This window comes from Pseudomyrmex gracilis, unplaced genomic scaffold (genome assembly GCF_002006095.1).
Source record: "Pseudomyrmex gracilis isolate BER0280 unplaced genomic scaffold, ASM200609v1 scaffold_45, whole genome shotgun sequence".
Classification (NCBI taxonomy): Eukaryota; Metazoa; Arthropoda; class Insecta; order Hymenoptera; family Formicidae; genus Pseudomyrmex; species Pseudomyrmex gracilis.
Genome location: NW_018020629.1, coordinates 399,865 through 423,045, shown reverse-complemented (window position 1 = coordinate 423,045; position 23,181 = coordinate 399,865). Strand labels below are relative to the sequence as shown.

Genomic DNA, 23,181 nt, shown 5'->3' with positions numbered 1-23,181 from the left:
GATTAGAAAATTTGTAATCAGCAACCTGTCTTTTTTTTTTTTTTTGCTAGAGTTATTAAAAACAAAAAGATACCGAACATTCTATTCTGTAGGAAAACAGCACGTAGAACATTTTGAACACTGTGAAATTCGTACATGAAGACGCGTACATCACCGCGCGCGCGAAAAGAAACCTCGGAGAATAATTTATAGAGATTAAAAAAAATCGTTTAATTAATGTTCATGTATCTATTGGGATTCGAGAGATATTGCTTCGTTTGGCTGAAACTTGCGAGTCCTATCACTTTCTTTGTGCTCGCGTTTTGTCTCGTGGCCGTTGAACTTTTCGAAGAACCTCTCGATGAAGCTTTTGACGCGCCTCTCGAACCTTTTCCCCTCCGCGCGCTGTAATAAAAGAACAAGAAGAACAATTTAAATTCGTTACAATATGCAATAACGTGTGAAATAATTTATAATTCTCTGTGTCACCTTGAACCGCCTCGTTTATATCTTTTGGTAGCGGTGGTGGTGGAATTGTTACCATACTTTCGTTTCCTGCCGCGACGGTTACTAGTACTTCCACTATAGGTACTAGAGTTGTCATCGTCCCAACAATCATTATCGTCATCACTAATATTATTCTGTTCTTCTTTGAGCTCATTTAACAATACTGTGAAATGTGATAAAATAATATCATCAATGCAAAATATCACTTCTTTACAACATACAACATTTTGTAAACACTTTCTATGTTTATACACAAGATGTACCAATTTTCTCCGCTGCGTATTTCTGCGTGATGTTCAAGAGAGCCCTGCCGTATTTAACAAAGTTAGCTTTCGTGACGTGTGGCACTTGCAACATAGCTTCCTCGGTATCCGGTAAACGCTGGCTCATGACACGAATGGCCACCATGTTCATGATAGAGGAAGCCGAGACGTCCAGCGTGTCGGCAATTTCTCTTATTATCGTCATCAACTCGGCGTAGCAACGATCGTGCAATTCCTTAATATTGTTATCAACCTCCTTCGAATTCACCGTTGAAACTGTGGCCACGCCACTTGTAGATTTGTTCGATTTTCTTATTGGGATCTGTACCTGCGTGTTGAAAGTAACAATATACATATCAATAACAAGATATACACATACGTATGACTTGAGAAAATATTAATATTGATAGGGGAGGTTCGATTATTCTGTGACAATGTTATTATCTTCTTACTGAAGTTATATACCTTCACGTCTTTCCTCGTCATAAGTTCACTCGCTTTTCGTCCGATTTTCACATACGCGCAAGTGATCTCATTGTTAATGTACATGGTTTCTTGCAAATATTCTTCCAGTATCATGTGATGTAAAAGACGTTCTATGTCGCATCTATTCCACGTTTTTCCGCGACCATACAAAGGATGACTTTTAAGACCTGCGGAAAAATTAAATTTTATACAATCCGAATATACATTGAAAAACTTACTTATGTTGTTATCGCATAATTGACGAATTGGATAAGAACCTGACTCTCTGATTTTCTTGAGATCACTGCCCTTGAAAATGTCCGTTAAAAACACCAACGTGAGATTGCAATTCTTCTTGTTGATGATATCTCGCACAGCTTTCAAAATTTCTCTCGCGTCTCCGGTCGCGTCGATCATCGTAATTTCCTCCTAAAATTATGCATCAAAAATAACAATATCGTTTTGAGTAAATTCTCAGTACGCATTTGTTCCAATGATCCGACACTATCGATTCAAAACTCGTACCTTGCTTCGGCAATTGTCGCATGCGGTTGCCTTATTTGAGATGCATTGTTGCCTGTCGAATAATTCCCCGAAATAATTGAGTTGCTGCGACCTGCGACAATCCGTGGTATTTTCCGCGAACGCCACCATTTTAAACAAATTGTCCATGTGCGTGCTAATCACTTGTGGATTCGGATTGTCCAATTCGATCATTTTGCGAATCCTGTGCATATCCGTGTAATTGTAAAACAAAATGCATTCCGCTATCTCGCCGTCACGACCAGCGCGACCGCTCTCCTGGTAATATCCTTCTATGGACTTCGGCAAAGACGCGTGTATCACGAAACGCACATTCGGTTTATCAATGCCCATTCCGAAGGCGATAGTCGCGCATATAACGTGTATCTGTGTTCGAACGAAAAATACGTTTTAAAAATAATACAAAGTACGCGCGACGTGTAAACACACACATTTAGAATAAGAATGTACCTGATCGGATATCCATCTTCCTTGACACTGGCTTCTCTGATTATCCGTGAGTCCCGCGTGATAACTTAATGCTTTGATACCGTTCTTTTTCATTTGCGCGGCGTAATCGTCGCAGTCCTTGCGCGACAGGCAATACACGATGCCGCAAGTGTTTCTGAACTTCGTCAGTATCATAGCAACTACCTCGTCGGAACAATTTTTCCCCTTCTTCGATATTATGCTGTATCTCAAGTTGGGTCTGTTAAAACTCGACATAAACCTAGAGATACATACATATTTTGTCAGCAATACGCGTATGAAAACGTATACGCATAGAGAAACAAACACTCCCGCTTGTATAACAAATTACGTACCATTTGGGATTAGTCAGACCTAACTGGTGCAAAATATCTGTTCTCACACGCGGTGTAGCCGTCGCAGTTAGAGCCATTGTTGGCACTTTCGGATAATTTTCCCTCAGACACTTCAGTTTCTTGTAATCAGGCCTGAAGTCGTGGCCCCATTGACTGACACAGTGCACTTCGTCAATGACAAATCTCGCCAGCAATCCTCTTTCGTACAATGTTGTCAAAGTGCTACAGAATTTCTGCGAGGCGGAAACTTTTTCCGGCGTGACGTACAATATCTTGAGAACTGGTTCTTTTTTGTAGAGTTCCCTGTACACCGCTTCTGCTTGATTGTCTGTCAAAGAACCGGATAAATGAGCGGCAGGAATCTGAAAAAATATTTCAGACCGAGACAATTTAAAGATAGCGCACGTTTTTTTTTGTTTTTTTTTTTTGTTTTAAGAATGGCGCACATTCTCTTACATCGAGTGAAATGAGTTTTTGAACTTGGTCTAAAATAAGACTCTTCAATGGAGACACAACAATTGTTACTCCGGCACTCAATAGCGCGGGTAATTGATAACAAAGAGATTTCCCGCCTCCGGTCGGCATCAAAATGAAACAATCAAATCCCAAAAGCGTTGCATTGATAGCTTGCAACTGATTTGGCCTAAATGTATATAAACCAAATTTTTGTCGAAATATCTAAAATCAAATGAGATTATTGATTATTATAACATCTACGCGCAAGTAAACTTGTCATTACGCAACAGCATTATATTCGCATAAATAAAAAAATTCTTATTTTGTGCACCTTTAACATTTCTTGCGAATGTGGATACGTCATACTATCGAATTCTCCACTGATGCCGTCATTTTTGTAATTTCCAGTGAATGTCCCGAACTCCACAGGTTTTTCCATTTTCGACTTTCCCTTGTTATCATTTTTCTTGTTTTGCGGAGGAGATTCATTACACCAGTCTATTGTAACAAAAAAAAAATAAAACAAGCACACTGTTTATCAGATTATCAGCGCATAAATGGAATAGAATTGTGTTTGTACCTAAATTAAAATTGTCCTCTATATTACAATCTTCTCCCAACGCTGGAAATTCTTCTGGATCTTCCGGTAGCGTTTCAGATTTCGTAGAAAATGTCTGACAAGTATCTACAAAATATTTTCTCTTTAAGAATTTTCACATTAAATAAGAAAATAAGAAAGCGAAAGATCAATCAATTTTTTATCTGCTTACTCTGAAATGTATTACTCTTAATCCAGTTATCTGGACTGTCCCTGATGCTTCTTTGCATATGTGTATTATTTTCATTTTTTGGTGATGTAATGACACTTCCATTGAATGTATTATCTTTTACAGAAACGACGCTCGAATCCGTTGGTGAATTCACTGACTTAGACAGCTGTTCTTTCTCCCACATTTCTGCTATTGTTTTAGAAATCTCAGTACCCAATACCGTCTTGACTGGTCTTTTCAATTGAAAAGTACTCTTTTTATTCGTAACTGCATTCTCGTGAGACTTCGGCGTCGACCCTGATTCCATGTTACTATTATATTCCTGTACATACGACTTATTTGGAGAATCTTGATAGAAATCTAGCTTTTTCGATATCGAGGGACTTGATTTGTTGAAATTTTCACTTATAACGTGACTTTCAAGCACAGGTGAAGACGATATCTCGGCTGACTTGGATGTAGATCCAGGAGTTTTTACAGATTCAGATGTAGAGATTTCATCCTCATTTTGTAACTTTGACAATTTTGTTTGCACCAAACGTAACTTAGCTTTCACATGTCGATTGAGATCTTGCAGCTTCGTGTAAGTGTCCAAATCGAATTTCGGAAATTTTTCCAATATCGGTATGGGAATCATCTCAAATGCGTTGCAGAACTTATCAAGAATTTCAATTTGAAGATCTTTCAAATTGTCACGCCTTTCTGACAGTTTATCTTTTGTAGTCTAAAAAAACATCAACATGTACAGCTGGTATCTTTATTTTATATTATGTATATATAAATTTCGAATATATTTAATAACTTACAGGTATCAAAGACATTACTGGTTTCTTTCGTGTGGACTCAATCCATAAACCTAATTTCTTGTTCAAACCTAAATCTTTCAAGTTCACTTTAGGATCCGGGCCTACCCATTTTTTTCTCGGCGATTCCTTGCTACTGCATTTTGACCGAGGGCTGTCAGTGTCAGAATCAGAAATAATATCTTTTCTCCGTTGTTTATTACTAATGTGTTTCTTAGGAGTTCTTAGATGCTCCTTGACATTTTCCTCCCTTCTGTCTAAAACTGTTTCACTGCTAGAAGGCAAATATTCACTATTGCATTCCGAGGTGTAACCAGTTTTTGATACAATAGTCTGCTTTTCTTCATCTTTCGCCATTGTTTCATTCGGTTTTCGATTTAATCGCAAGAACCTTCTAACGTTTTTTCTATCTTCTTCACTGTCAGAAGATTCAGGAATGAGAGATGGTTTTGCAAATTCGTTGTTACTCTTGCTCGGACTTTCCAAGAGTAGCAAAGATTCGGTATTCTTCTCCAAAGAACTGAATTCATTGATACTCTCTTTCTCTTCCATTGAACTTTCAATGTAATACGGTTCTTTGTTGTAAATTACATACGATTGCTTTTTGACAGGACTTGTCTGAAGTAGGCCTGAGTCTGAAGTATCTATATTATCCTGCATTTTGGGAATGTTAGCAAATTAATAAAATTTCATCAGTTATAGTATATTGAGTGAATATATCATTCATGTCAAAATAAAATTATAAATCTCACAAGATCTATTATTGAATCTATATTACTCAGATCTTTAGGTGTTTTTTCTTGTTTACTGAAACATGAATCCTTCAATGGGTCATCCTTTAAATCCAACTCTTCATTCGTTGATTTTGGTGTGCTAAAAGATAATCTTTCTTTACTTTTGAACTAAAACATACAATACATGTCACAGAAACGTCATAATTTTACAAACGCAAGATTGGCCTACCTGGATTGCAAAGAGTTGTTGTTCTTATTTGCTGCCTTTGATAGAAATCCTACAATAGAAGACTGGGTGCTCTTTTGACCGAGCATCATCGTTTTGCACTCTTATTACGAGACTGTGTTACAATTTTTAAACAAACAAAGTTTACATAATGTCTCTCACTGGAGTACTTTGTAAGTTTGAAACAATTTTTCTTTGTACACATCCACTTTATTGACATTAATTAAATAATTAGCACGACCAAACAATCAGGCAAATATACACGTTGTGTGTGCGTATAAAAATATTTTCTTACAATAATATCGTAATGTACATATTCATTGAGAGGTTAAAAAGGGACGTTCTCACGTACAACACAATTGGCATTTAATCGCGCGATATAAAATTCCTAAACTGCAATGTTTTGCATTGCGAAAATTTATATACAATAACAACGACACAAAAAAATGACATCAACTTAATGTACTGTTGCGCGATAAAGTTTGGCGTAAGTCCGCCATCCACTCTCATTCAAAATTCAAACAATTTATATACAGTATGTAAATACACACATGCTGTCCTCACCCTCACCATCAGTTTCCCGTTGCTGTACTCGGTTGCGCGTTGCGCCTCCTGTGTGTACCTTCGCGTTCTTCACCTCATCTCTTTCCCTTCTCTCTCCAACACTGTACGACCGTCTCGTTTTTGAGTGCAGAAAGTGCAATAAACACGCGATCGCATCGAACATTTTTTTTTTTTTTGTTAGAGAATCTCGATTCGTGCTGCCTTACGTAGCAATGATCGGAACTACCTTATTAAAGGCTTAAACTATAGTGAAGATCAGAACCGCCGGTAATTCGGATTTCTCTGCTACCGTGGTTCGATTCTCGGCTCTATTGCCGATCTCTTCGATATATTTACATAAATTATTATCTCCCTTTTGCGCACAATCGTGTATATTTATAAATGTAATTAATGCAAAATAAGAGTAATTTCTAATTATTATGTCGTTTGAATGCAAAATACGTTGCGTATCGTTTTTTGACAACGTGACCGTCACTTTGATGACGAAAACAAATGTGTGCAAAACGCGTTAAGTATCTAACGTGTTAAGGAATACACCACGCGTGCGTGGTATTAGGTAAATACGCAACCAAAAACACATTAAAAAAAAAAACATCAGTCGATTAGAGCTGATCCGATCTGACCTCACACACTGATGCTCGCTCGCGATTGGTCGTGATTGCGCGCTGTCGCTTTCTTCACTACTTCGTGTGTACATATGTTGTGTGCGTCACTTCGTACTTGTCAGGAGGATAGAATCGTTGTGACGGAACAGGTACTCTTTTTTTCAATAACAAATGTTAAGAAGCTTGAATACATATATATATATATATATAGTAGTAATTGAGTCATTGGCGTCTCGAGGACAATGAACTGAATTATTCAGATATGTTGACACGTCGTCGCACACTTCAACAATGTGTACATTATTCTTGTAACGCGACGTAATGTTGAAATTTCAATAGTACAGTCGATAATTATAAAAAATTTATCAACAAGTGCGCACACAAATGGCACACACACATCGTCGTGGCAAAATTTTGCGGTCAATTTAGAAATTCTTTTGTGCACGCACTTGGTCCTCGAAAATACTTGTCTCTAAAAAAAAAATTGTTTTTGTAAGATAAAAATTATTAGATTCACTCGTCTGTTGATGTAAATACGTACGTACAGTATTTGAATATACATGTATCCTTGATAGAATGAAGATTAACGTTTTTATGAGAAAACAAGAACACACACGATATGTACCGTAAGTTACTCCAATTGGCTGTATCACGCTGTCGCATCAGCAGAATTATATATAAGCATGTACCTTGTGAATTTTTTTATTAGTTGCAGTGGGGTGTTCACGAAGACTAGACAGGTTGACAAGTTTTATTAGCAATAACCGGTAATTTTTACTCTCATGTGGTTGTTAACGCAGTGTACAACACTTTGGTATTGCAGTAGTTTATTATCTCTGTGGGGATTTCTTGTGTAATAAAATAATTTTCTATTTCCCACACATAAAATCTTTCTATCAATCAAATCACAAATATAATCTTATTAAGATCCAAGTTACCCAAAGTTATTTTGTAATTTATATCACACGCACTTGCACGCACTTTTGTCTAATAATTCAATTAGAAAAATTTGTTTTTCATCAATAGCATTGAACTATGAACGAGTACGAAGAACATCTTGACATCACAATAGATGAAAATGAAATTATTGAAGGTGCTAAGGACGTTATAAAGAGAATTAGACCATCGTGGCCCTTGCAACAACTACATTTTAAGGTAACGTAATATTTAATTTTTTTTTTTTTTTTTTTTTTTTTTTTGTGTTTGTTTTGTCATATAGAGTGTAACGTGACGTTACACTAGTAATAAAATTCAAGGCAACTGATAGCTTATCGCCAAAAGTGAATTCGCTATAAATGCTATACTTGACTTCTTATCTGTATGAGTTATCTGATAATTATTTACTCATTTACTTAACGAGATGACTTTACACAGAGAGACTGAGAGTTTTGCTATTATATGACCAATTGTTGCGCCAACGAAATATTTCGTCTCTCAACAAAATTTTCTTGCTGATCATGTAGTAGTTTCTTTCTATTCTAGCAAATATTTTTTTTTGTGGACAAATTTTATGGATGAAATGTAATATCCTCGTGCTTTTCCTCGTATTGGCCCTTTACTCATCAATTAAATATTTTATTCTTCACATAATTTTGATGTGAAATCTACATGTGTCATTCGGTAAAGTGACTAATTATAACGAACGCCTGATAGTTGAATGCGATAGTTGTACTCGTAATTGATAAAGACAACGTTCTCCTGTTTCCAATTGTAAGGTACATTTCCCAATAGAAGATCGTCGTGAGCGTACACTACGGGACTGTTTACTTTCGATTGTTTACTTAAATCAGCTCGAGTGTATTTTTTTTTAAATACGTAACATATAAGTAAATAATGTTGCAATGTATATATCTTGTTTTTTGTTCCAGCTATTTACCGATGGAAGAACAAATAAATTAGTAGGAACATGGTGCTCGGGACATTACGAAGATATGATTTTGATTAGGGTTTACGGCAATAATTCGGATTTACTGATCGACAGAAAGAGTGAAATAAATCATATTCGGGTAAAGATGTTAAAGATTGATAATATATATATATATATATATGTTTATTGATAATATGAATGGTTCTGTATGTTTTTTGGTTACAATCACACAACGTTAAAATTTACATGCATCAACACGTGTATATTCGAACAAAAATGTGTAATGACTGTTTAAATAATAATTAATAAAAGTAGGTACAACGGATATCTCTCTCTGTGTTAGACGTTGAACAAGGCTGGCTATACTCACTGCATTTACGCTACATTTAACAACGGATTTGCCTATCAATTTCTGGAAGGTGAAACCCTGACCAACGAGACGGTGAGAGATCCGGAGGTATATCCGTTAATCGCAAGGCGTATGGCTCAGATGCACAAGCTGCAACTTGACAACGAGTCTGCGCCGAGAGAAGCTTTCATCTGGGACAAAATAAAGACGTTCATGCAAATTATGCCCAAAAGATTTACCGATTCTCTGAAACAAGCAAAGTAAGCACGATAGAAATTATCTCTTTCTCGTTAGCGTTATTTCAAAAAAAAAAAATACACTCAAGCGACTTAAAGTGTTTTAACAACCTCCCTCCGTTTTAAGGTTCGAGATGTTGATACCGTCGTACGCAACACTGGAGAAAGAATATCAGACGATGAAGGAAACACTTTTGAAAGTAAACAGTCCCGTAGTGTACGCTCACAACGATCTTCTATTGGGAAATGTGCTTTATAATCGGAAACAGAAGAGCGTTGTCTTTATCGATTACGAGTACACCGCATTCAACTATCAGGCGTTCGATATTATTAATCACTTTACTGAATTTTCTGGTAATTATATGTACTTCTTCGTGCGTAAGGCACATCGCAAAGCGACAAAAACTATCATCTTATTTGCTGTGTTATATTATTTTCGCATACATTTTGTTGCGTGTAAGTTATGTACATTATCGATGTTATGTATATTTTTATTAAATAAAAGTAAAAAATATAATACATTTAAGGTTTTGACGAGCCGGATTATTCCTTGTATCCGGATGAAACTTTCCAGAAAGCGTGGTTAAGCGAATACCTGCGAGCGTACAACGCGACGAGTAACGTGTCCGAGAAAGAAATTAACAAGTTGTACTGGCAAGTAACCAAATTCGCTTCCTTACCTCACTTCTTTTGGGGCTGCTGGTCCCTCATTCAGAGCGAACATTCGAACATTGACTTTGACTTTTTGGAGTAAGTAAATTGTTTCGCAAAAATTTGTTTTTTTTTATTATTTTTTTGTTCTTTTTAATCTGAATAATAGCAACATGTAATAACAGCGGTCGAGATATAGATTGTTACAGAGCCACAGTAGAGCCAAAGTAATGTGTGCAACTGGGTCGGTGGACCCAGTTATTTTGTTGCGATAGAAATATCAATGTGAGTAAATTGTTGCGACTATTATAATATTTTTCAGATATGCTGCGATACGTTTCAACGAGTGCTTTAAATTGAAGAAAGAAACGTTACACTTGGAACTAGAATGTAACGAATAAAGAAGAGAAAATGCACGGAGCATTTGCAAAAATTTTTATTCCAAATAGGACATTTCAAATAACGTTACCTGATATACTGTAATAGTTAGAATGATGTTGTACAATTTATAATGTTTATAATATTTGTATACTATGTAGATAACATATCTTGATGTCACCACCTGTATAATACTGTTGCGTGTGACCGCAAGATATATATATATATATTGTAAAATTGTATATAAGTGTATCTGTAGATAAATATATAAATAAAAATAAAGCATGAGCAAACGAGAGCACAAGAATTACTGACATAAAACCAAAGCTCTTTTTTTTATCAGTTGACATTTTGCGTTTAGAGCAGAGGAGAATGTAGCAAACCATATGTTCGCACTCCGGCGAAAACGGGAGAGAAACGAGTGCAGAAAGTGCAACCAGATTGGATCAAAGTGTACGCGTGCCGTCGTCGATCGGTTCTCCTTATCTCTTTCGCGCGAACAACGTTTCCGTCTTTATCGCGCGCGCGCGCGCGCGACACTCGATCGGCGTCGGTCGATCAATTGACCAGCCGAGTGCTTCTCGTCTCGGTGGCATTGTTGTTGTTGCGCGCATCAGTAAATTCGCGTTTATTTTTAGTCGCTCGTGCGATCTCGCCTGCAAATTTTCACAAAACACTCGGCTGTCCCGTCGTCGTCGTCGTCGTCGTCGTTGCCGCTCTCTCGTTCTTTCCCCATCTCTGTTTTTCTTTTTTGCGCGCGCGCGTTTACGTACGTGCGTTTTTGTACATGTGTAACAACAGAATCGGCCGGCAGCGAGCGATCGCGCGACACTCGCGCAAACATTCCGACGTGCGCTGGCACTGGGGTTCGATGTAAACACGCACCTGAGTGAAAGTAAACAACGTTTTGAAACCGGCGGTGAGAGATCGACGGTGATTTCGCAAACCTCGAAACGCGAGAGATGACCTGCGTGTTCCAGTAGCGGTATTTATACGCGAGAGAGAAAGAGAGAGAGAGACAAAGAGAGAGATCCTCACCGAGATCCCCCGGCGCGCGCCTCTCTTTGTGCAGCTAACTGGTTCGACGGTCCAATTCGTCCATTATTTCGACACGTACCAATCCACCGGGGGTGAAGAGGAGAACACACACACCTACACAGGCCTCTCTTCTCTCGCACATCGACTCGCGAATATATCGATCGTTCGTGAAAACGCAGCATTTTTTTTGTCTCCCAAAAAAACGTACACGGACGACGATAGAATCGAGCAACAACACGCGGTCCTCGCTGATTTTTTTCTCCCTTTCCTCGCTCCGTGTCCTCTGTGACCGTCGTACATTAAATTTTTCTTTTCGCGGAGAATCCTCTCGCCCGTCTCTCGAACTTCTTCGAAAGGTCGAGCCGCCGAACATCACCTGGTGCTCGTAAATCGAGAGGGAAAGAAGTAAAAAAAAAAAAAGCAGGACAGAGCACGTTGCTTCGTTTCGTCGGTACTTCGCGCGGTGACAGAAACGACGTTTTGACAACAGCGGAATCGAAGATAGTCGATCGTTTGAGGAAGATTCCGGGGAGAGCAGTGGACGGATCCGCGAATTGCTCGCTTTCGATTTCTGAAACGAAACAGAAGAGATACAAGAAGAACCACCGGTTCGAAACGCGCGCGCGTGTGTGTGTGTGTGTATGTGTGTTTGATTGTTTTTTTTTCGAATTATCGCTGAAAGATGCACGTCACCTGCAAGTGCCTGAACGTGTCCGTCAGGTCCAGGAGCAGCGAGATGCAGCGGATCAACGTCGACAACTTCGAACTGACCGATCTGGAACGCGCCGATGCTTTCTTTCGGGAGGTAAAGAAGAAAAAAAACCATCTCTCTTTCCCTTTTTCTTGAGAAAATTCGCGATTTGTTCGAACACACGTTTTTGAATTTTCGAAGAAAAGGAATCTACAAAGAGAGAAGAATAAAAAAAAAAAAAAGAAACGCGAGTACGTAGCGCACACGCCGAGTACTCGTTCGCGCTCGTCGGCTTGTTCGACGTCGTGTTTTTTTTTTTTATAAATCGTAATTTACAACTTGTGACGAAATTAAGATCGTTACCAGCTATTTGCGAGCATGCAAATTGGAATAAATGTTTCGTTATCGTTGAGCAGAGCGCAAACACGCGACGTGCGGCACGTACGCCTCCTATTTTCAACAAGTAAAAAATTTCAACATCTCTAGCGAACACTAGTTGAAATTAAATCGACTCGAATTTGATTGTCAACGCGAAGATAACCCGACGCCTTGCGATCATCATCGTGTTTCACGTGTCGCTTTATCATCAGTGTAATTTGATTTATTTATTTTTTTTTCCATATCTTTTTCACAATTTGCACATGTGATATTGTTATTTCATTTTTTCGAGATAAGAGATATCTCTCTCTCTCTCTCTGTCTCTCTGTGTGTAAATAATATCAGTAATTACTTGAATGCTTTACAAATGAGAAACCATTTACAACAATGAATTGTAGATATAATGTACAACATATTTGAGTTTGATCAAGAGGAAATATTCAATAATGACATATTTCATTGATTTGTTTTGGTCTTGATACATGGATTTTATATGAAGTCTCCTCTGTTTTCTTGAAACATTTGTTGTAAGATATTGTATTCTGTATGAGAAGAGATATTTTTGCTTACTTCATAATATTATCTATTATTAGCACAATTTCATTTTGTAAATATGTATCTTTATACATGTATTTATATAAATATAAGCTTTCTTATCTGTTTTTTTTTTTTTTTTTCTATACTTTGTTACTTATCTCTTATTTTTGTTTATCTCTGACAGGATTTAGCAAGTGTACCAGAATTGGAGACTATTACTAAAGAACAACCTGGTTTAGTGGAAATAAGAAATGTGGGATCATGGATAATACATCGTTGTTACAATTGCTCAATGTACACTCATGCTGTTCACAAAGAGTTTGGTGCTGCTTTAGTTCTTATCAATAGCAATATTATTGTGAGTTTAATGCAGTATAATATAATTTAGTTTTTTTTTTTTTTGTATATATATGATACTTCAAAACTGATAATATTGATCAATGTAATCTCTTTATACTTGCACACAGATAATTTATCTCTCTTGAAATATCAGTTTATCTATTTCTGTTCTATTGTTGATTGACGATTTTTTAATTTAATATACGATATTATATGTATCTGTGCACTTTTAAAGAAATATTTAAAACTCTTGATACACTGGATATGGAGTGAATAGTTTTAGATATTATCTTTTGCACATAACAAGATTTTCGCAATTCTATAAGTTGATTAGTCATTTGTAAAAAATTAATTATCTTTTGTGTATGCAATTAATTTTATATTTGTTATTTATTTTATTTATAAACAGACGCGGAAAAATAACAGATATGTTCCGAAAGAATCATTATCATTAAGTTATTAACTTTTATTTTCGTGGAATATCTTTCCACTTGGAAGTTTTAGCAAGTTATCAAATAAGTCATTGTGTTGTTTCAGTCATCTCCTGATGAAATCAACAAATTAAAATCTAATCCGGATTACAGCCCTGTGTTTAGGATAGTAATTAATTACAGTTTGGAAGATCTTGATGACTATCTGCAACAGCCTAACAAATTTTCTGGTAAATAAACATGCAAATAAATATGAAATTTTTTTAAATGTGTAATAATTGTGTATAAAATGTTCTGTTAGAAAAGAATCTAAAATATTATACACATATGTATGTGTTACATTGTTTTTTTTTATCTCTGTTCAGTTTCGCAATTACCTAACACCGTTCAAGTGGCTCTAGGCGGTTTACAACGACAATTAGAGGAAGCTATACAACGCCAAACAGCGGCGATCGAAGACAAAATACGTTCATTTACTGCAGAGCAATATCAGCTGTTAGAACAATTTCGTGAGAGAGCACACAACGAACATAGGCTGTTATCAAAGTATGATAATCATTGTCAGATAAAGTATACTGCTGTTAATATGTAATATAATAACTTTACTGTTTGTAAAATTAACTAGGCTAGTATGTAGAGGAGAAGAGACAAATAGGGTAACTAATAATATAGAAACTCCACCAACGACTCCTGACAGCTTTAAGAACACCTTGACTACCTCTGCAGCTAATATAATAGATTCAAAGTCAACTGTAGAATCCAATGATGTGAAAGTTTCTACTGGCTTGAACGTTAAACACGAGACAGTCACTAGAGCTTCTTCTAAAGGTTTTACTAATGTAAGTTGTCTTTTCGTCTTAAATTCTCTTTTTAATCAGTAGTTGACACGTGTAGACTAATTATATCTAATTGTATCTAAATCTTTCAGGATGAAAGTACAAAAAAGAAAAATTCATTATGTATTTCTAAGGAATCAGCTAGTTTCGATACAGAAACATTGTTTCCTTTTGAGGGAGTGGAGGATACGGATTCGGTCCAACAAACACTCCTGTTGTCCTCAGAAGATGGATCTGATACTGATGGTATAACATAGATCATATTTTTTTTCAACTGACACCTTGGTTTTAAATTCAAAAAAATCAATATACTAAATCACATACTTGATAGATTCAGGTCAAAATGAAGGAATTCACATGCCAAGAAGTCAACGGGATGGTCATTCTACTTTAGCCAAATCGCTACCTGTTACCGTACCTGCTTTCCCGGCAATTGTTCGTCGAAGAATAGAGGATCAAGACGACGACCAGGTAAAACTTTTTCATACACAAGTTTCTGTTATATATATATATATACATACATACATATATCATATCACATAAATAAAGTTTTCACATAGTTTTTGTTTACTGCAATCTATTTTATTTTATTATTTTCAACTGGAAGCTCTCGCTCAAGATTTCAAAAAAAAAAGAACTTGATTACAGTTGCCAAGTGACCCGTTAGATCCGCACAACATTCAAGCTTCAATTAAAGCCTTAACCAGAAGCGTCCATGGTGATGCGGTGTTTGGAGACTTACCACGTCCTAGATTTTCTACTCAGATCTGACTTACCGAATATGACGAGAGAAATACACGCGACACTTCTTAGTGTGTGTGTGTGCTTTTGATACAATATATCATAGTGTCTATCATCCGTCATTTTTTGTCTTTCATATAAAACTTTACCTGTACAGATATAGGATAGCCGTGGTCGATTCTGTAGAAGCGCAGAACGGTGCGTGCATATTTTCTAGAAACTCAAGAGTATGCCTTGACCCCCCAAAAAAAAGTTTTGGCTATCTAGATTTATTGGAAATGATACAAATATATACGTTAAAAAAAAAAAAAAAAGAAAAAGAAAAAGAAAAAAACAAAGAACTTTATACACCGTCTAAAGTTGGAAACTACTCGTGCAGATATCAGTAAAACGGTTGAAAACAAAGATGTTTGCAATAAATTTACATAATTGCCTAAATATTGCTGCATAAAGAAAATTCGGCGCAACAATCTGGAATTTTATAAATTTTATTCTGATACATATATGCTCACTCATCAATGTGTCATGCACTATATAGCAGACTGAATGTTTTATCGCAAGTCGTGTATAACTTGAGATGATTTGATGTTACTTGACGCGTACGAATGTAGAGAGAACTGTTATTGATATATTAACAAATAGAATCCAAGTCGCGCGCTACAATTACTTCGAAGTGTTATTCTATCTTGATTACTCACGACATACGAACGAGTATGGAACAATAATCCGAAGCGTTTGCGGCCCAACTTGGATTCTACTTTTAATCGCGCTCCTATTTTATATTGCCGACATCCATATGAATTGTTATATTTAGCATTATTATATTTTCTCCTGTTGTGTGTTGAAAAATGGAAATGTATTCGAGTCGAACGTTGGATATTAAATTTGTATGATGAGGCTTTAATGGACTTGGTTGAAAGTTAATCAACTTAAAATTGTTGTTTCCTCACGTGAAAGTTAAACGTGTTTTTTCTCTCATTGTGCTGCTGTAAAATGTGTAATTTTCGAAAGATTCGGAATTAAGTTACATGTGTGAGAGATATGTGCAGAACATTAATAGCGCGCGTCTATCGTGTCTATAAGTTACTGATAAAGCAGCAATTGTGTCAATTATGCATAAAGAGAAATGCTTTATAAAACTACAACATACAAAAACGGGCGAATGAGTGTAATATGCGATATTACACACCAGTGATTATAATTAAAAAAGAAGTATAAATTATACTTTCTTACACACATACATATATATATATATATATATATATATATATATAAATATATAGAAATTAAGATGTAAAACAAATTATTATTATTTTAACGCTATTTTTTTCGTTTTTAATAAAACGTATTCTTCAAGGTGAGAGATGGCATCATCATCGTGCGAGACTTTGTCTCTGCTCATTTGAGAAAAGAGAAATACGTTATTGTTAATTTGTTAATTTACTCTTTTTTTTATGAGAAACACTTGCAAGACAATATAATTGTGTAGAATTACAAAAATAAACAAAAAAAATATTTCTACTTTTTACAAACATCTAATTTGCAGAGTGTGCAATATAATATTATTATATTTTTATTTCTACCTTTTGGTGATTTATATACTATCAGAGAAATTTACTTATCATATAATATGAAACTATTTGTCAGTCCAATAAAATAAATCGTGATATGACACTATGTATGTACGCAAGGTCTTTACACTCGAAAATAACTCTTTACGTTACAGCATTGAACTAGCGGCTGCGTTATGTATGCGTCGTCGATTTTTTTTTTTTTTTAAGACGGCAGGAGTTTTTCCTTCTCACTCTTCAAAACTTTTTATCGTTTTACCACAAAATATTGTTTTTTTATACATTATTTTTTTTATCTATATTTTGTTTTCTAATATAGAATTATGTGTACTTTTACACTGGTGACACCATTTATAATCGGTTGAAACGAAAACCTGTATATAATGACAATATGCTCAATACAAAATCTTTTTGTGTTCTTGTAATCCGTGTATCTCTGTATATAAGCCATTTCTGTTGAAGTTTTTTTTGTAAACAAAAAATTGTTACAGGTTACAAGAGATTCGTGTGACAAACGCAGCAATTATGAAATTTATGTACATTATAAATTTCGTTTGTACAAATAAAGATACTGAAAAAAATGTTCGAAATAGTTTTATTGATGTCGTTCAGAAAGTTCCGCAACAGGAGACGAGTAATCGCGCGTTCAAATTGCCTCGTATTTCTGCCAAAGCAAAATCTAGCATTTAATACAGTTTGATTCAATCAACATGATCGAAAAAGATTTATAAATTGATAGCATACATAGCACACATTTGTTATATATATATATGTATATACATACTGAAGAAAATGACCGAGTACTGAATTGGAAGATATCTAATTTTAAGTAATTAAAAATCACATAGAAAAATTGGCTGATATCAAAATGTTTTTTTTTCCTTAATATTTATTGTATATAAATTTAAATATTTTTGAGAATAAGCTAAGAGTCAACTCTTATATATGAATAATATATACACATTACATACACAATGCAGCTTTATTCTTTGCTGCGAGTTCCATTTGCGCTGCGGCTACAGTTTTCATGCCATCTTGTACAGCCGATAGATTGGCTTTCCACGATGCAAGTAGATCTCGCAACTGCATCCACTGAGGACGACCGAACGTTCTGTGCATCGTACTGGAAATCAGTACCTTTCGGCCTGCTTGATCCATGCGCGCTCTCACGAGCTTGGTTTTCAAGACTAAAACAAACACAAATAACAACACTCATAATTTCGTAACATATATACGATTACGCTATTTCACGCTTTCTCTATATTAGTAAAAACAAAAACATTGTCGAATGTTACGATAACTCAGTAAAAAAAAAAACGTTTCTACTAAGCCAGTACTGATTCATTTCATATACCCTGCGTAAAGTCAATCGCCACGTAAACAATGGAAATTGTTTTGCATTTACAGAGGGAGTAATTGCATTTCTTAATTGCACAGATAAGAAAGTTAAATAGAAATAAAAAAAAACAATAACAAAAAACCAACGTACCATCAATGATAAAGCTTTCGACTTCAGATTCCGAAATCTGTAACTCTTCTTGTATTGTTTCGAAAGACATTTCGGGATTCGTTTCCGCGAGTTGCATAAAAGTTAAGAGTCTCATCTTCTTCATATTTTGCTCGTGGTTCAATCCTAACGGTGAAAAAAATAGAGATAAAGATAAATTTGTTTTAAATATCCACTGAATGAACGTTATTTTTATATTGGATTGTGTACACCATATACCAAGTTGATGCTCAACGAATTCTCTGTGATGCTGATAGAAGTGCAAATACGCCGGTAGCTTATCTTGTACAAACACCAGCAATAAGTCGTGAATCAGCTCGCCCTCTAAAAATCTGACAGGTTTCAAAGCTAAAAGCGGATCCAACAAAAATGTATTCGGATCGCCTAACGCGGCCAATATGCAACGTTGCGCATCTTCCCTTGCTGCAGAAGCATTCTCCGCTGTATAGGTTCCTAATAGTTCCACCATAACAGCTGCCGCTTGTTCTCTAAACATAATATTAAAAAAAAAAAAAAAAAATCACTTTTATATACAGATTTATATAATATATATATCACACAGAACATTTGATAAACATGTTTCTTCGGATATTTTTTCTTGTTTATACTTGAAGTACGTACAAATTTTATTATTTAAACATAAGCTGTAAAGAGAGTTGAAGATATGTAATCACCCTTGTTTGCAGCTTAAGAGCACTTCGTGCAGCAAACGCAGTAATTTCTGCATTTGTTCGTTCGACGGAGGAAATGAAGCAAACTGTTGCTTCAACTGATCTATTCCGCTGTATACAGCTTTCACTTGATCGACATTACGAGCTATTTGCACCAAGTGATAATAAACATGATATCTCATTGGGGAGTCGTCAGCCAAGGATTGAAATAACAGCCATAAACTGTGAAATATCATTTATACCGTGTAAAAAAAAAATCACTTGTATTAAGAAAAATTTAACATAAAATAACATCAGAGACAGAAAGTAATTTCTCTTACGCCTTCAGACACACCAGTCCAAGCTTATATCCAGGTGCTTTCACAAGCTTCTCACAAAATGCCAGAATCAAATTTTCTGCACGTTCAGTGGGTATCTAAAGTAGTCAGCAAAATACAAAAACTGTCCTAATTGTTTATTGTACATAGCAGAATGTAAAAAAAACAATGTTGAATTTACCATAATCATAATAGAAACAATGTCATTTAATACAGTTTCTATTTCGCTTTCGTTTCCTTCCTTGAAACAAGCCTCACACACTCCGATAATCTTGTGCAAATCATCTTCTATACCTTTGGGAGATTTTTCTTCGCTGATTTCTGCACCGAGACTTTTAAAATATACCCTGAGCTCTTGCGCCTGTTAACGATAATAACAATTAGAACAAATACATATATATATATATATATATTAACTTAAAGCATTTCAATGTTCGTGCAAAAGATTCCGATAAAGAGGCATGACAGTATCGCGCGATAAGTTTACACGCAGCCAATCGTGACTTTTGCTCGCGCGAGTCAAACGATTAGAACTTAACCTAAAAATGAATCTCGGGTACATTTTAAAGCTATATATCCGTCATTTATTCACTTTCTTCTATAATTTACTTCTGTAATAACATGTGTACGAGAAAATATATATCTAAAAAAACACATTAATTAACGTGTTTCTCTGCATTTTAATGTTTCTTGCCACATGTATCACCGATAACTTAACCTAACCTAACCTACAGTAGACCGTGCGTTCAAAGTATACAAAGAGCTTAGCTTAGATGTTGGTGTGATATCAAAAAAACAACACATTTTATTAAATATTCAACTCAGTAGCGCAATTACTCTGTATTCCACGCGCCACTTTCTCTTTCAGATCATCACAGTGACACTTGCAATCTTGCGAAAGAAACGAAATGTTACGCGGAGTCTTGAGTTTGCAAATGTTTTTACCTGGTCGTCCAACGGCAATTCTATAAAAATCGGCGGAACTTGCATCTTGGAGAAACTTTAATAAAGACACTCAAGAAAGTCAAGATAAAAATCTTTTTAGAATAAGAAACACGCAACCCCGACGCTGTCAAAACTACCGGACCGATTCCAAAAATGTCGAAAAACAGACACGTGCGCCGAGAGAGAAAAGAAGTTGGCATTTCTATCAGTCGCCGGTAGCGCCAACTAGCAAACTCAATAGAATTGAAAAGGGAATCACCCAATCGCTAAAGTCTTATGTCACACCACGGATTGAGATTAGACTGCAATTTGGCCAATCAGAGCCGAAGATCACTAAACTTGGGATTGGTTTTCTTTCTTCTGATTGGTTCAAATTTCAATTCAATCTCTCAATCCCAATTCGTGGTGTGACATAGGCTTAACTGGCATTCTTGTAAACGTGTGTAATCACGTGCCTTTATAAGCGTCCACAACCGTGTTGTGCTATGATGATTGGGTGCGTTCAGACAACTCAACAGTTACACAACGGTTGAGAGATAATCACTTCTGATTAGATCATACTTTTGGAACCACGTCAGATTTTGAAGAATAGTCCTATCAGAGAGAAACCTGAGAGCGGCCATCCTAATGTAATTTTTTACGACGGTTTCAGCCGCTGGTTTTAGCCGTATTTCCACAAAAGTGGAACTCAAAGGCCGTTCTACATTAAACGCAAGTCGCAGATCTCGTGGAATTGACCAATTGCAGAGTCAAATCAGCCAATCGACCAACGTGATTGATCAGTTCCACGAGACCTGCGACTTGCGTTTAATGTAGAACGGCCTTTGAGTTCCACTTTTGTGGAAATACGGCTAAAACCAGCGGCTGAAACCGTCGTAAAAAATTACTATAGGATGGCCGCTCTCAGGTTTCTCTCTGGTCCTATCATAAGTGATGATCTCTCAACCGTTGAGTTGTCTGAACGCACCCACAGGTACGAGTTGAATCGTTCCCGTTGAAGCGTTCAATGAAACGGTTCAGTTTGGCAAATCGGCCAATCGTATTGCTAGATTCAACCGGTCGAAAACGCTGACAGCTGTGTGTGACAACTGTGACAGACAGGTGTGTGTTTCGCGGAGATCACACACATCGTTGTTAATAAATAAGTTTTTTACTTTACCACGCGGAAGAAATGGATGAAGTGGAAAGTTTGCGACGAAGAGTGGCGGAGCTCGAAAAGCAGCTACGGGAAAATAAATCTAAAGAAGATGCGACGGCAACGAGAGAAAGGATCGAACATATGTCAGCGGAGGTCGTGGATTCGAATCCGTACAGGTAAGGTTTTGCTTGAAACTTTTCTCGCTGGTTTTTTCTATTGTTCTGAACATAATAAAAATTTATTACAATTGTTTGCAAATAAATTTTGAAGTATTTTTTTTTGTTTTGTTTTGTGTCAAAATGTGTGTCTTGTTATTTAATTTAAATGTTTTTATTTCTAAATATTTTTTTCTTCTTTCAGCCGATTAATGGCGTTGAAACGCATGGGTATAGTTAAAAACTATGAAGATATACGACAATTATCGATAGCTATAGTTGGAGTTGGCGGTGTTGGCAGCGTGACGGCGGAAATGTTGACCAGATGTGGTATCGGAAAGGTGAGAGAAACGGTACACAACATTATAGTGTAATATTAAATGTCCCTTGCACATCCAACGAGCACCGCATGTGTTTCAGTTGATACTGTTCGATTACGACAGCGTAGAACTAGCGAATATGAACAGATTGTTTTTTCAACCGCATCAAGCAGGTCAGAGCAAAGTGGAGGCGGCAGCGAGCACTCTGCGCTACATAAATCCGGATGTGGAAATCGAAATACGAAATTACAACATCACAACCGTCGATCATTTTCAAGATTTTATGGACACAATAAGGTAAGAGATTTCTCGAAGCGGTTATTTAATATTATAACGTGTATTTTATTTATTTATACAATTAAAACATTATAAATTCTCAAACATCTTTGCAGCACATCCAGTTTGAATAATGGTCCGGTGGATTTGGTGTTGAGCTGCGTCGACAACTTTGAAGCTCGCATGGCGATCAATACCGCGTGCAACGAACTCAATCAGAAGTGGTTCGAAAGCGGCGTATCCGAGAATGCGGTGTCCGGTCACATTCAGTTTATCGTGCCCGGTGAAACGGCTTGTTTCGCGGTAAGTCCCAATTGCGTTCTTCGGTCGATTAATGCTTGCATAAATATTTGCTTTGTGATTACAATTGAGTTTTTTTTTTTTTTAGTGCGCGCCACCTCTGATTGTAGCGTCCAGTGTTGACGAGAAAACGTTGAAACGCGAGGGGGTTTGCGCCGCGTCGTTACCCACTACTATGAGCATAGTAGCGGGTTTCTTGGTGCAGAACGCTTTGAAGTTCTTGCTGAACTTCGGACAAGTGTCTCATTACCTGGGTTACAACGCCATGGAAGATTTCTTCCCTAAAATGACCTTGAGACCGAATCCGAATTGCGACGACGCGTATTGTAGGCAAAGACAAGAGGAATATTCGGCGAGGCCGAAGATTCAGGAAAAATCTGAGGCCACCGAAGAGGAGAAAACCATAGTGCACGAGGATAATGAATGGGGTGTGTATCGGATAATTCACAAAATTTCTGCTTTGTCGTTTAATTCTCGCATTTCTTTGAAAATATAAAAATTTTTCTTCGCAGGAATTTCCTTGATCGACGAACAAACCGGACAGTCGGATGAAAAACCGTGTTTGTCGAATATCGGCGTACGACACGCATACACCGTACCCAGTAAGTCCGCAAACGCAACCAGCTCAGAGACGGAACAAATTGTTCCCGAATCTGAAGGACCAAGTTTGGAAGAATTAATGGCAGAAATGAAATCTATTTGAAAATATAAATTTAATATACAAATATATGATACATTCCCTCGTACATATTGAAAGATCAAACTTCTGTTGTATTCTTTTTCTCTTTCTC

The 23,181-nt window shown here is 36.4% G+C and overlaps 5 protein-coding genes across 16 annotated transcripts; 3 read left to right on the top strand and 2 right to left on the bottom strand.

Annotated features, from left to right (window-relative positions):
• Nucleotides 1-30: 30 nt before the first annotated feature.
• Nucleotides 31-6,151, bottom strand: LOC109853292 (Bloom syndrome protein homolog). 3 transcript variants are annotated; one of them, XM_020425237.1, is made up of 16 exons: nt 6,120-6,151; nt 5,553-5,664; nt 5,342-5,462; nt 4,593-5,243; nt 3,787-4,510; nt 3,597-3,701; nt 3,348-3,514; nt 3,017-3,238; nt 2,561-2,922; nt 2,208-2,466; nt 1,740-2,123; nt 1,493-1,643; nt 1,215-1,402; nt 750-1,077; nt 469-649; nt 31-384 (listed from the first exon to the last, which is right to left on the bottom strand). In XM_020425237.1, the coding sequence occupies exons 2-16, from the start codon at nt 5,639-5,641 to the stop codon at nt 210-212; spliced, it is 4,107 nt and encodes a 1,368-aa protein (XP_020280826.1). In that variant the 5' UTR covers nt 5,642-5,664; nt 6,120-6,151; the 3' UTR covers nt 31-209. The 3 variants fall into 3 exon arrangements, with proteins under 3 accessions (XP_020280826.1, XP_020280825.1, XP_020280827.1); XM_020425236.1 differs by lacking the exon at nt 6,120-6,151 and having other exon boundaries at nt 5,553-6,103; XM_020425238.1 differs by lacking the exon at nt 6,120-6,151 and having other exon boundaries at nt 5,368-5,491; nt 5,553-5,635.
• A 339-nt stretch (nt 6,152-6,490) lies between these two features.
• LOC109853291 (ethanolamine kinase 1) lies at nt 6,491-10,407 on the top strand. 8 transcript variants are annotated; one of them, XM_020425230.1, is made up of 9 exons: nt 6,493-6,867; nt 7,294-7,344; nt 7,428-7,485; nt 7,745-7,873; nt 8,587-8,724; nt 8,929-9,194; nt 9,298-9,524; nt 9,698-9,920; nt 10,144-10,407. In XM_020425230.1, exons 4-9 carry the CDS (start codon nt 7,754-7,756, stop codon nt 10,220-10,222), a joined length of 1,053 nt encoding a protein of 350 aa, XP_020280819.1. In that variant the 5' UTR covers nt 6,493-6,867; nt 7,294-7,344; nt 7,428-7,485; nt 7,745-7,753; the 3' UTR covers nt 10,223-10,407. The 8 variants fall into 8 exon arrangements, with proteins under 8 accessions (XP_020280821.1, XP_020280819.1, XP_020280820.1 ...); XM_020425231.1 differs by lacking the exon at nt 7,294-7,344; XM_020425227.1 differs by having other exon boundaries at nt 7,294-7,485.
• A 1,394-nt stretch (nt 10,408-11,801) lies between these two features.
• Nucleotides 11,802-16,461, top strand: LOC109853289. 3 transcript variants are annotated; one of them, XM_020425223.1, is made up of 8 exons: nt 11,802-12,042; nt 13,028-13,201; nt 13,720-13,843; nt 13,979-14,159; nt 14,239-14,452; nt 14,542-14,695; nt 14,781-14,920; nt 15,098-16,461. In XM_020425223.1, exons 1-8 carry the CDS (start codon nt 11,920-11,922, stop codon nt 15,218-15,220), a joined length of 1,233 nt encoding a protein of 410 aa, XP_020280812.1. In that variant the 5' UTR covers nt 11,802-11,919; the 3' UTR covers nt 15,221-16,461. The 3 variants fall into 3 exon arrangements, with proteins under 3 accessions (XP_020280812.1, XP_020280813.1, XP_020280814.1); XM_020425224.1 differs by having other exon boundaries at nt 15,085-15,190; XM_020425225.1 differs by lacking the exon at nt 11,802-12,042 and adding an exon at nt 12,423-12,519.
• An 879-nt stretch (nt 16,462-17,340) lies between these two features.
• Nucleotides 17,341-20,300, bottom strand: LOC109853290 (eukaryotic translation initiation factor 3 subunit M). Its single transcript, XM_020425226.1, has 8 exons — nt 20,202-20,300; nt 19,438-19,617; nt 19,260-19,354; nt 18,943-19,161; nt 18,488-18,756; nt 18,251-18,394; nt 17,733-17,948; nt 17,341-17,425 (listed from the first exon to the last, which is right to left on the bottom strand). Coding segments are annotated over exons 1-8 (1,170 nt in total). The 5' UTR covers nt 20,247-20,300; the 3' UTR covers nt 17,341-17,423.
• An 826-nt stretch (nt 20,301-21,126) lies between these two features.
• Nucleotides 21,127-23,110, top strand: LOC109853246 (ubiquitin-like modifier-activating enzyme 5). The gene is made up of 6 exons (XM_020425140.1): nt 21,127-21,515; nt 21,700-21,835; nt 21,915-22,111; nt 22,207-22,393; nt 22,479-22,818; nt 22,903-23,110. Exons 1-6 carry the CDS (start codon nt 21,373-21,375, stop codon nt 23,091-23,093), a joined length of 1,194 nt encoding a protein of 397 aa, XP_020280729.1. The 5' UTR covers nt 21,127-21,372; the 3' UTR covers nt 23,094-23,110.
• Nucleotides 23,111-23,181: the final 71 nt, after the last annotated feature.

What these genes read in the sequence shown, in the direction of transcription:
- LOC109853292 (XM_020425237.1), bottom strand. Translation starts at nt 5,641, where the DNA reads ATGATGCTCGGTCAAAAGAGCACCCAGTCTTCTATTGTAGGATTTCTA. An exon ending in AGAGGACAATTTTAATTTAG is followed by an intron (nt 3,515 to 3,596) that starts GTACAAACACAA and finishes TTGTTACAATAG; the next exon opens with ACTGGTGTAATGAATCTCCT. An exon ending in AAAAACTCATTTCACTCGAT is followed by an intron (nt 2,923 to 3,016) that starts GTAAGAGAATGT and finishes ATATTTTTTCAG; the next exon opens with ATTCCTGCCGCTCATTTATC.
- LOC109853291 (XM_020425232.1), top strand. Translation starts at nt 7,754, where the DNA reads ATGAACGAGTACGAAGAACATCTTGACATCACAATAGATGAAAATGAA. An exon ending in TGCAACAACTACATTTTAAG is followed by an intron (nt 7,874 to 8,586) that starts GTAACGTAATAT and finishes TTTTTGTTCCAG; the next exon opens with CTATTTACCGATGGAAGAAC. An exon ending in GATTCTCTGAAACAAGCAAA is followed by an intron (nt 9,195 to 9,297) that starts GTAAGCACGATA and finishes CTCCGTTTTAAG; the next exon opens with GTTCGAGATGTTGATACCGT.
- LOC109853289 (XM_020425223.1), top strand. Translation starts at nt 11,920, where the DNA reads ATGCACGTCACCTGCAAGTGCCTGAACGTGTCCGTCAGGTCCAGGAGC. An exon ending in AGATGGATCTGATACTGATG is followed by an intron (nt 14,696 to 14,780) that starts GTATAACATAGA and finishes CATACTTGATAG; the next exon opens with ATTCAGGTCAAAATGAAGGA. An exon ending in AGGATCAAGACGACGACCAG is followed by an intron (nt 14,921 to 15,097) that starts GTAAAACTTTTT and finishes ACTTGATTACAG; the next exon opens with TTGCCAAGTGACCCGTTAGA.
- LOC109853290 (XM_020425226.1), bottom strand. Translation starts at nt 20,246, where the DNA reads ATGCAAGTTCCGCCGATTTTTATAGAATTGCCGTTGGACGACCAG. An exon ending in AATTGCCGTTGGACGACCAG is followed by an intron (nt 19,618 to 20,201) that starts GTAAAAACATTT and finishes TATCGTTAACAG; the next exon opens with GCGCAAGAGCTCAGGGTATA. An exon ending in CGAAAGCTTTATCATTGATG is followed by an intron (nt 17,949 to 18,250) that starts GTACGTTGGTTT and finishes TGTTTGTTTTAG; the next exon opens with TCTTGAAAACCAAGCTCGTG.
- LOC109853246 (XM_020425140.1), top strand. Translation starts at nt 21,373, where the DNA reads ATGGATGAAGTGGAAAGTTTGCGACGAAGAGTGGCGGAGCTCGAAAAG. An exon ending in GTGAAACGGCTTGTTTCGCG is followed by an intron (nt 22,394 to 22,478) that starts GTAAGTCCCAAT and finishes TTTTTTTTTTAG; the next exon opens with TGCGCGCCACCTCTGATTGT. An exon ending in GCACGAGGATAATGAATGGG is followed by an intron (nt 22,819 to 22,902) that starts GTGTGTATCGGA and finishes TTTTCTTCGCAG; the next exon opens with GAATTTCCTTGATCGACGAA.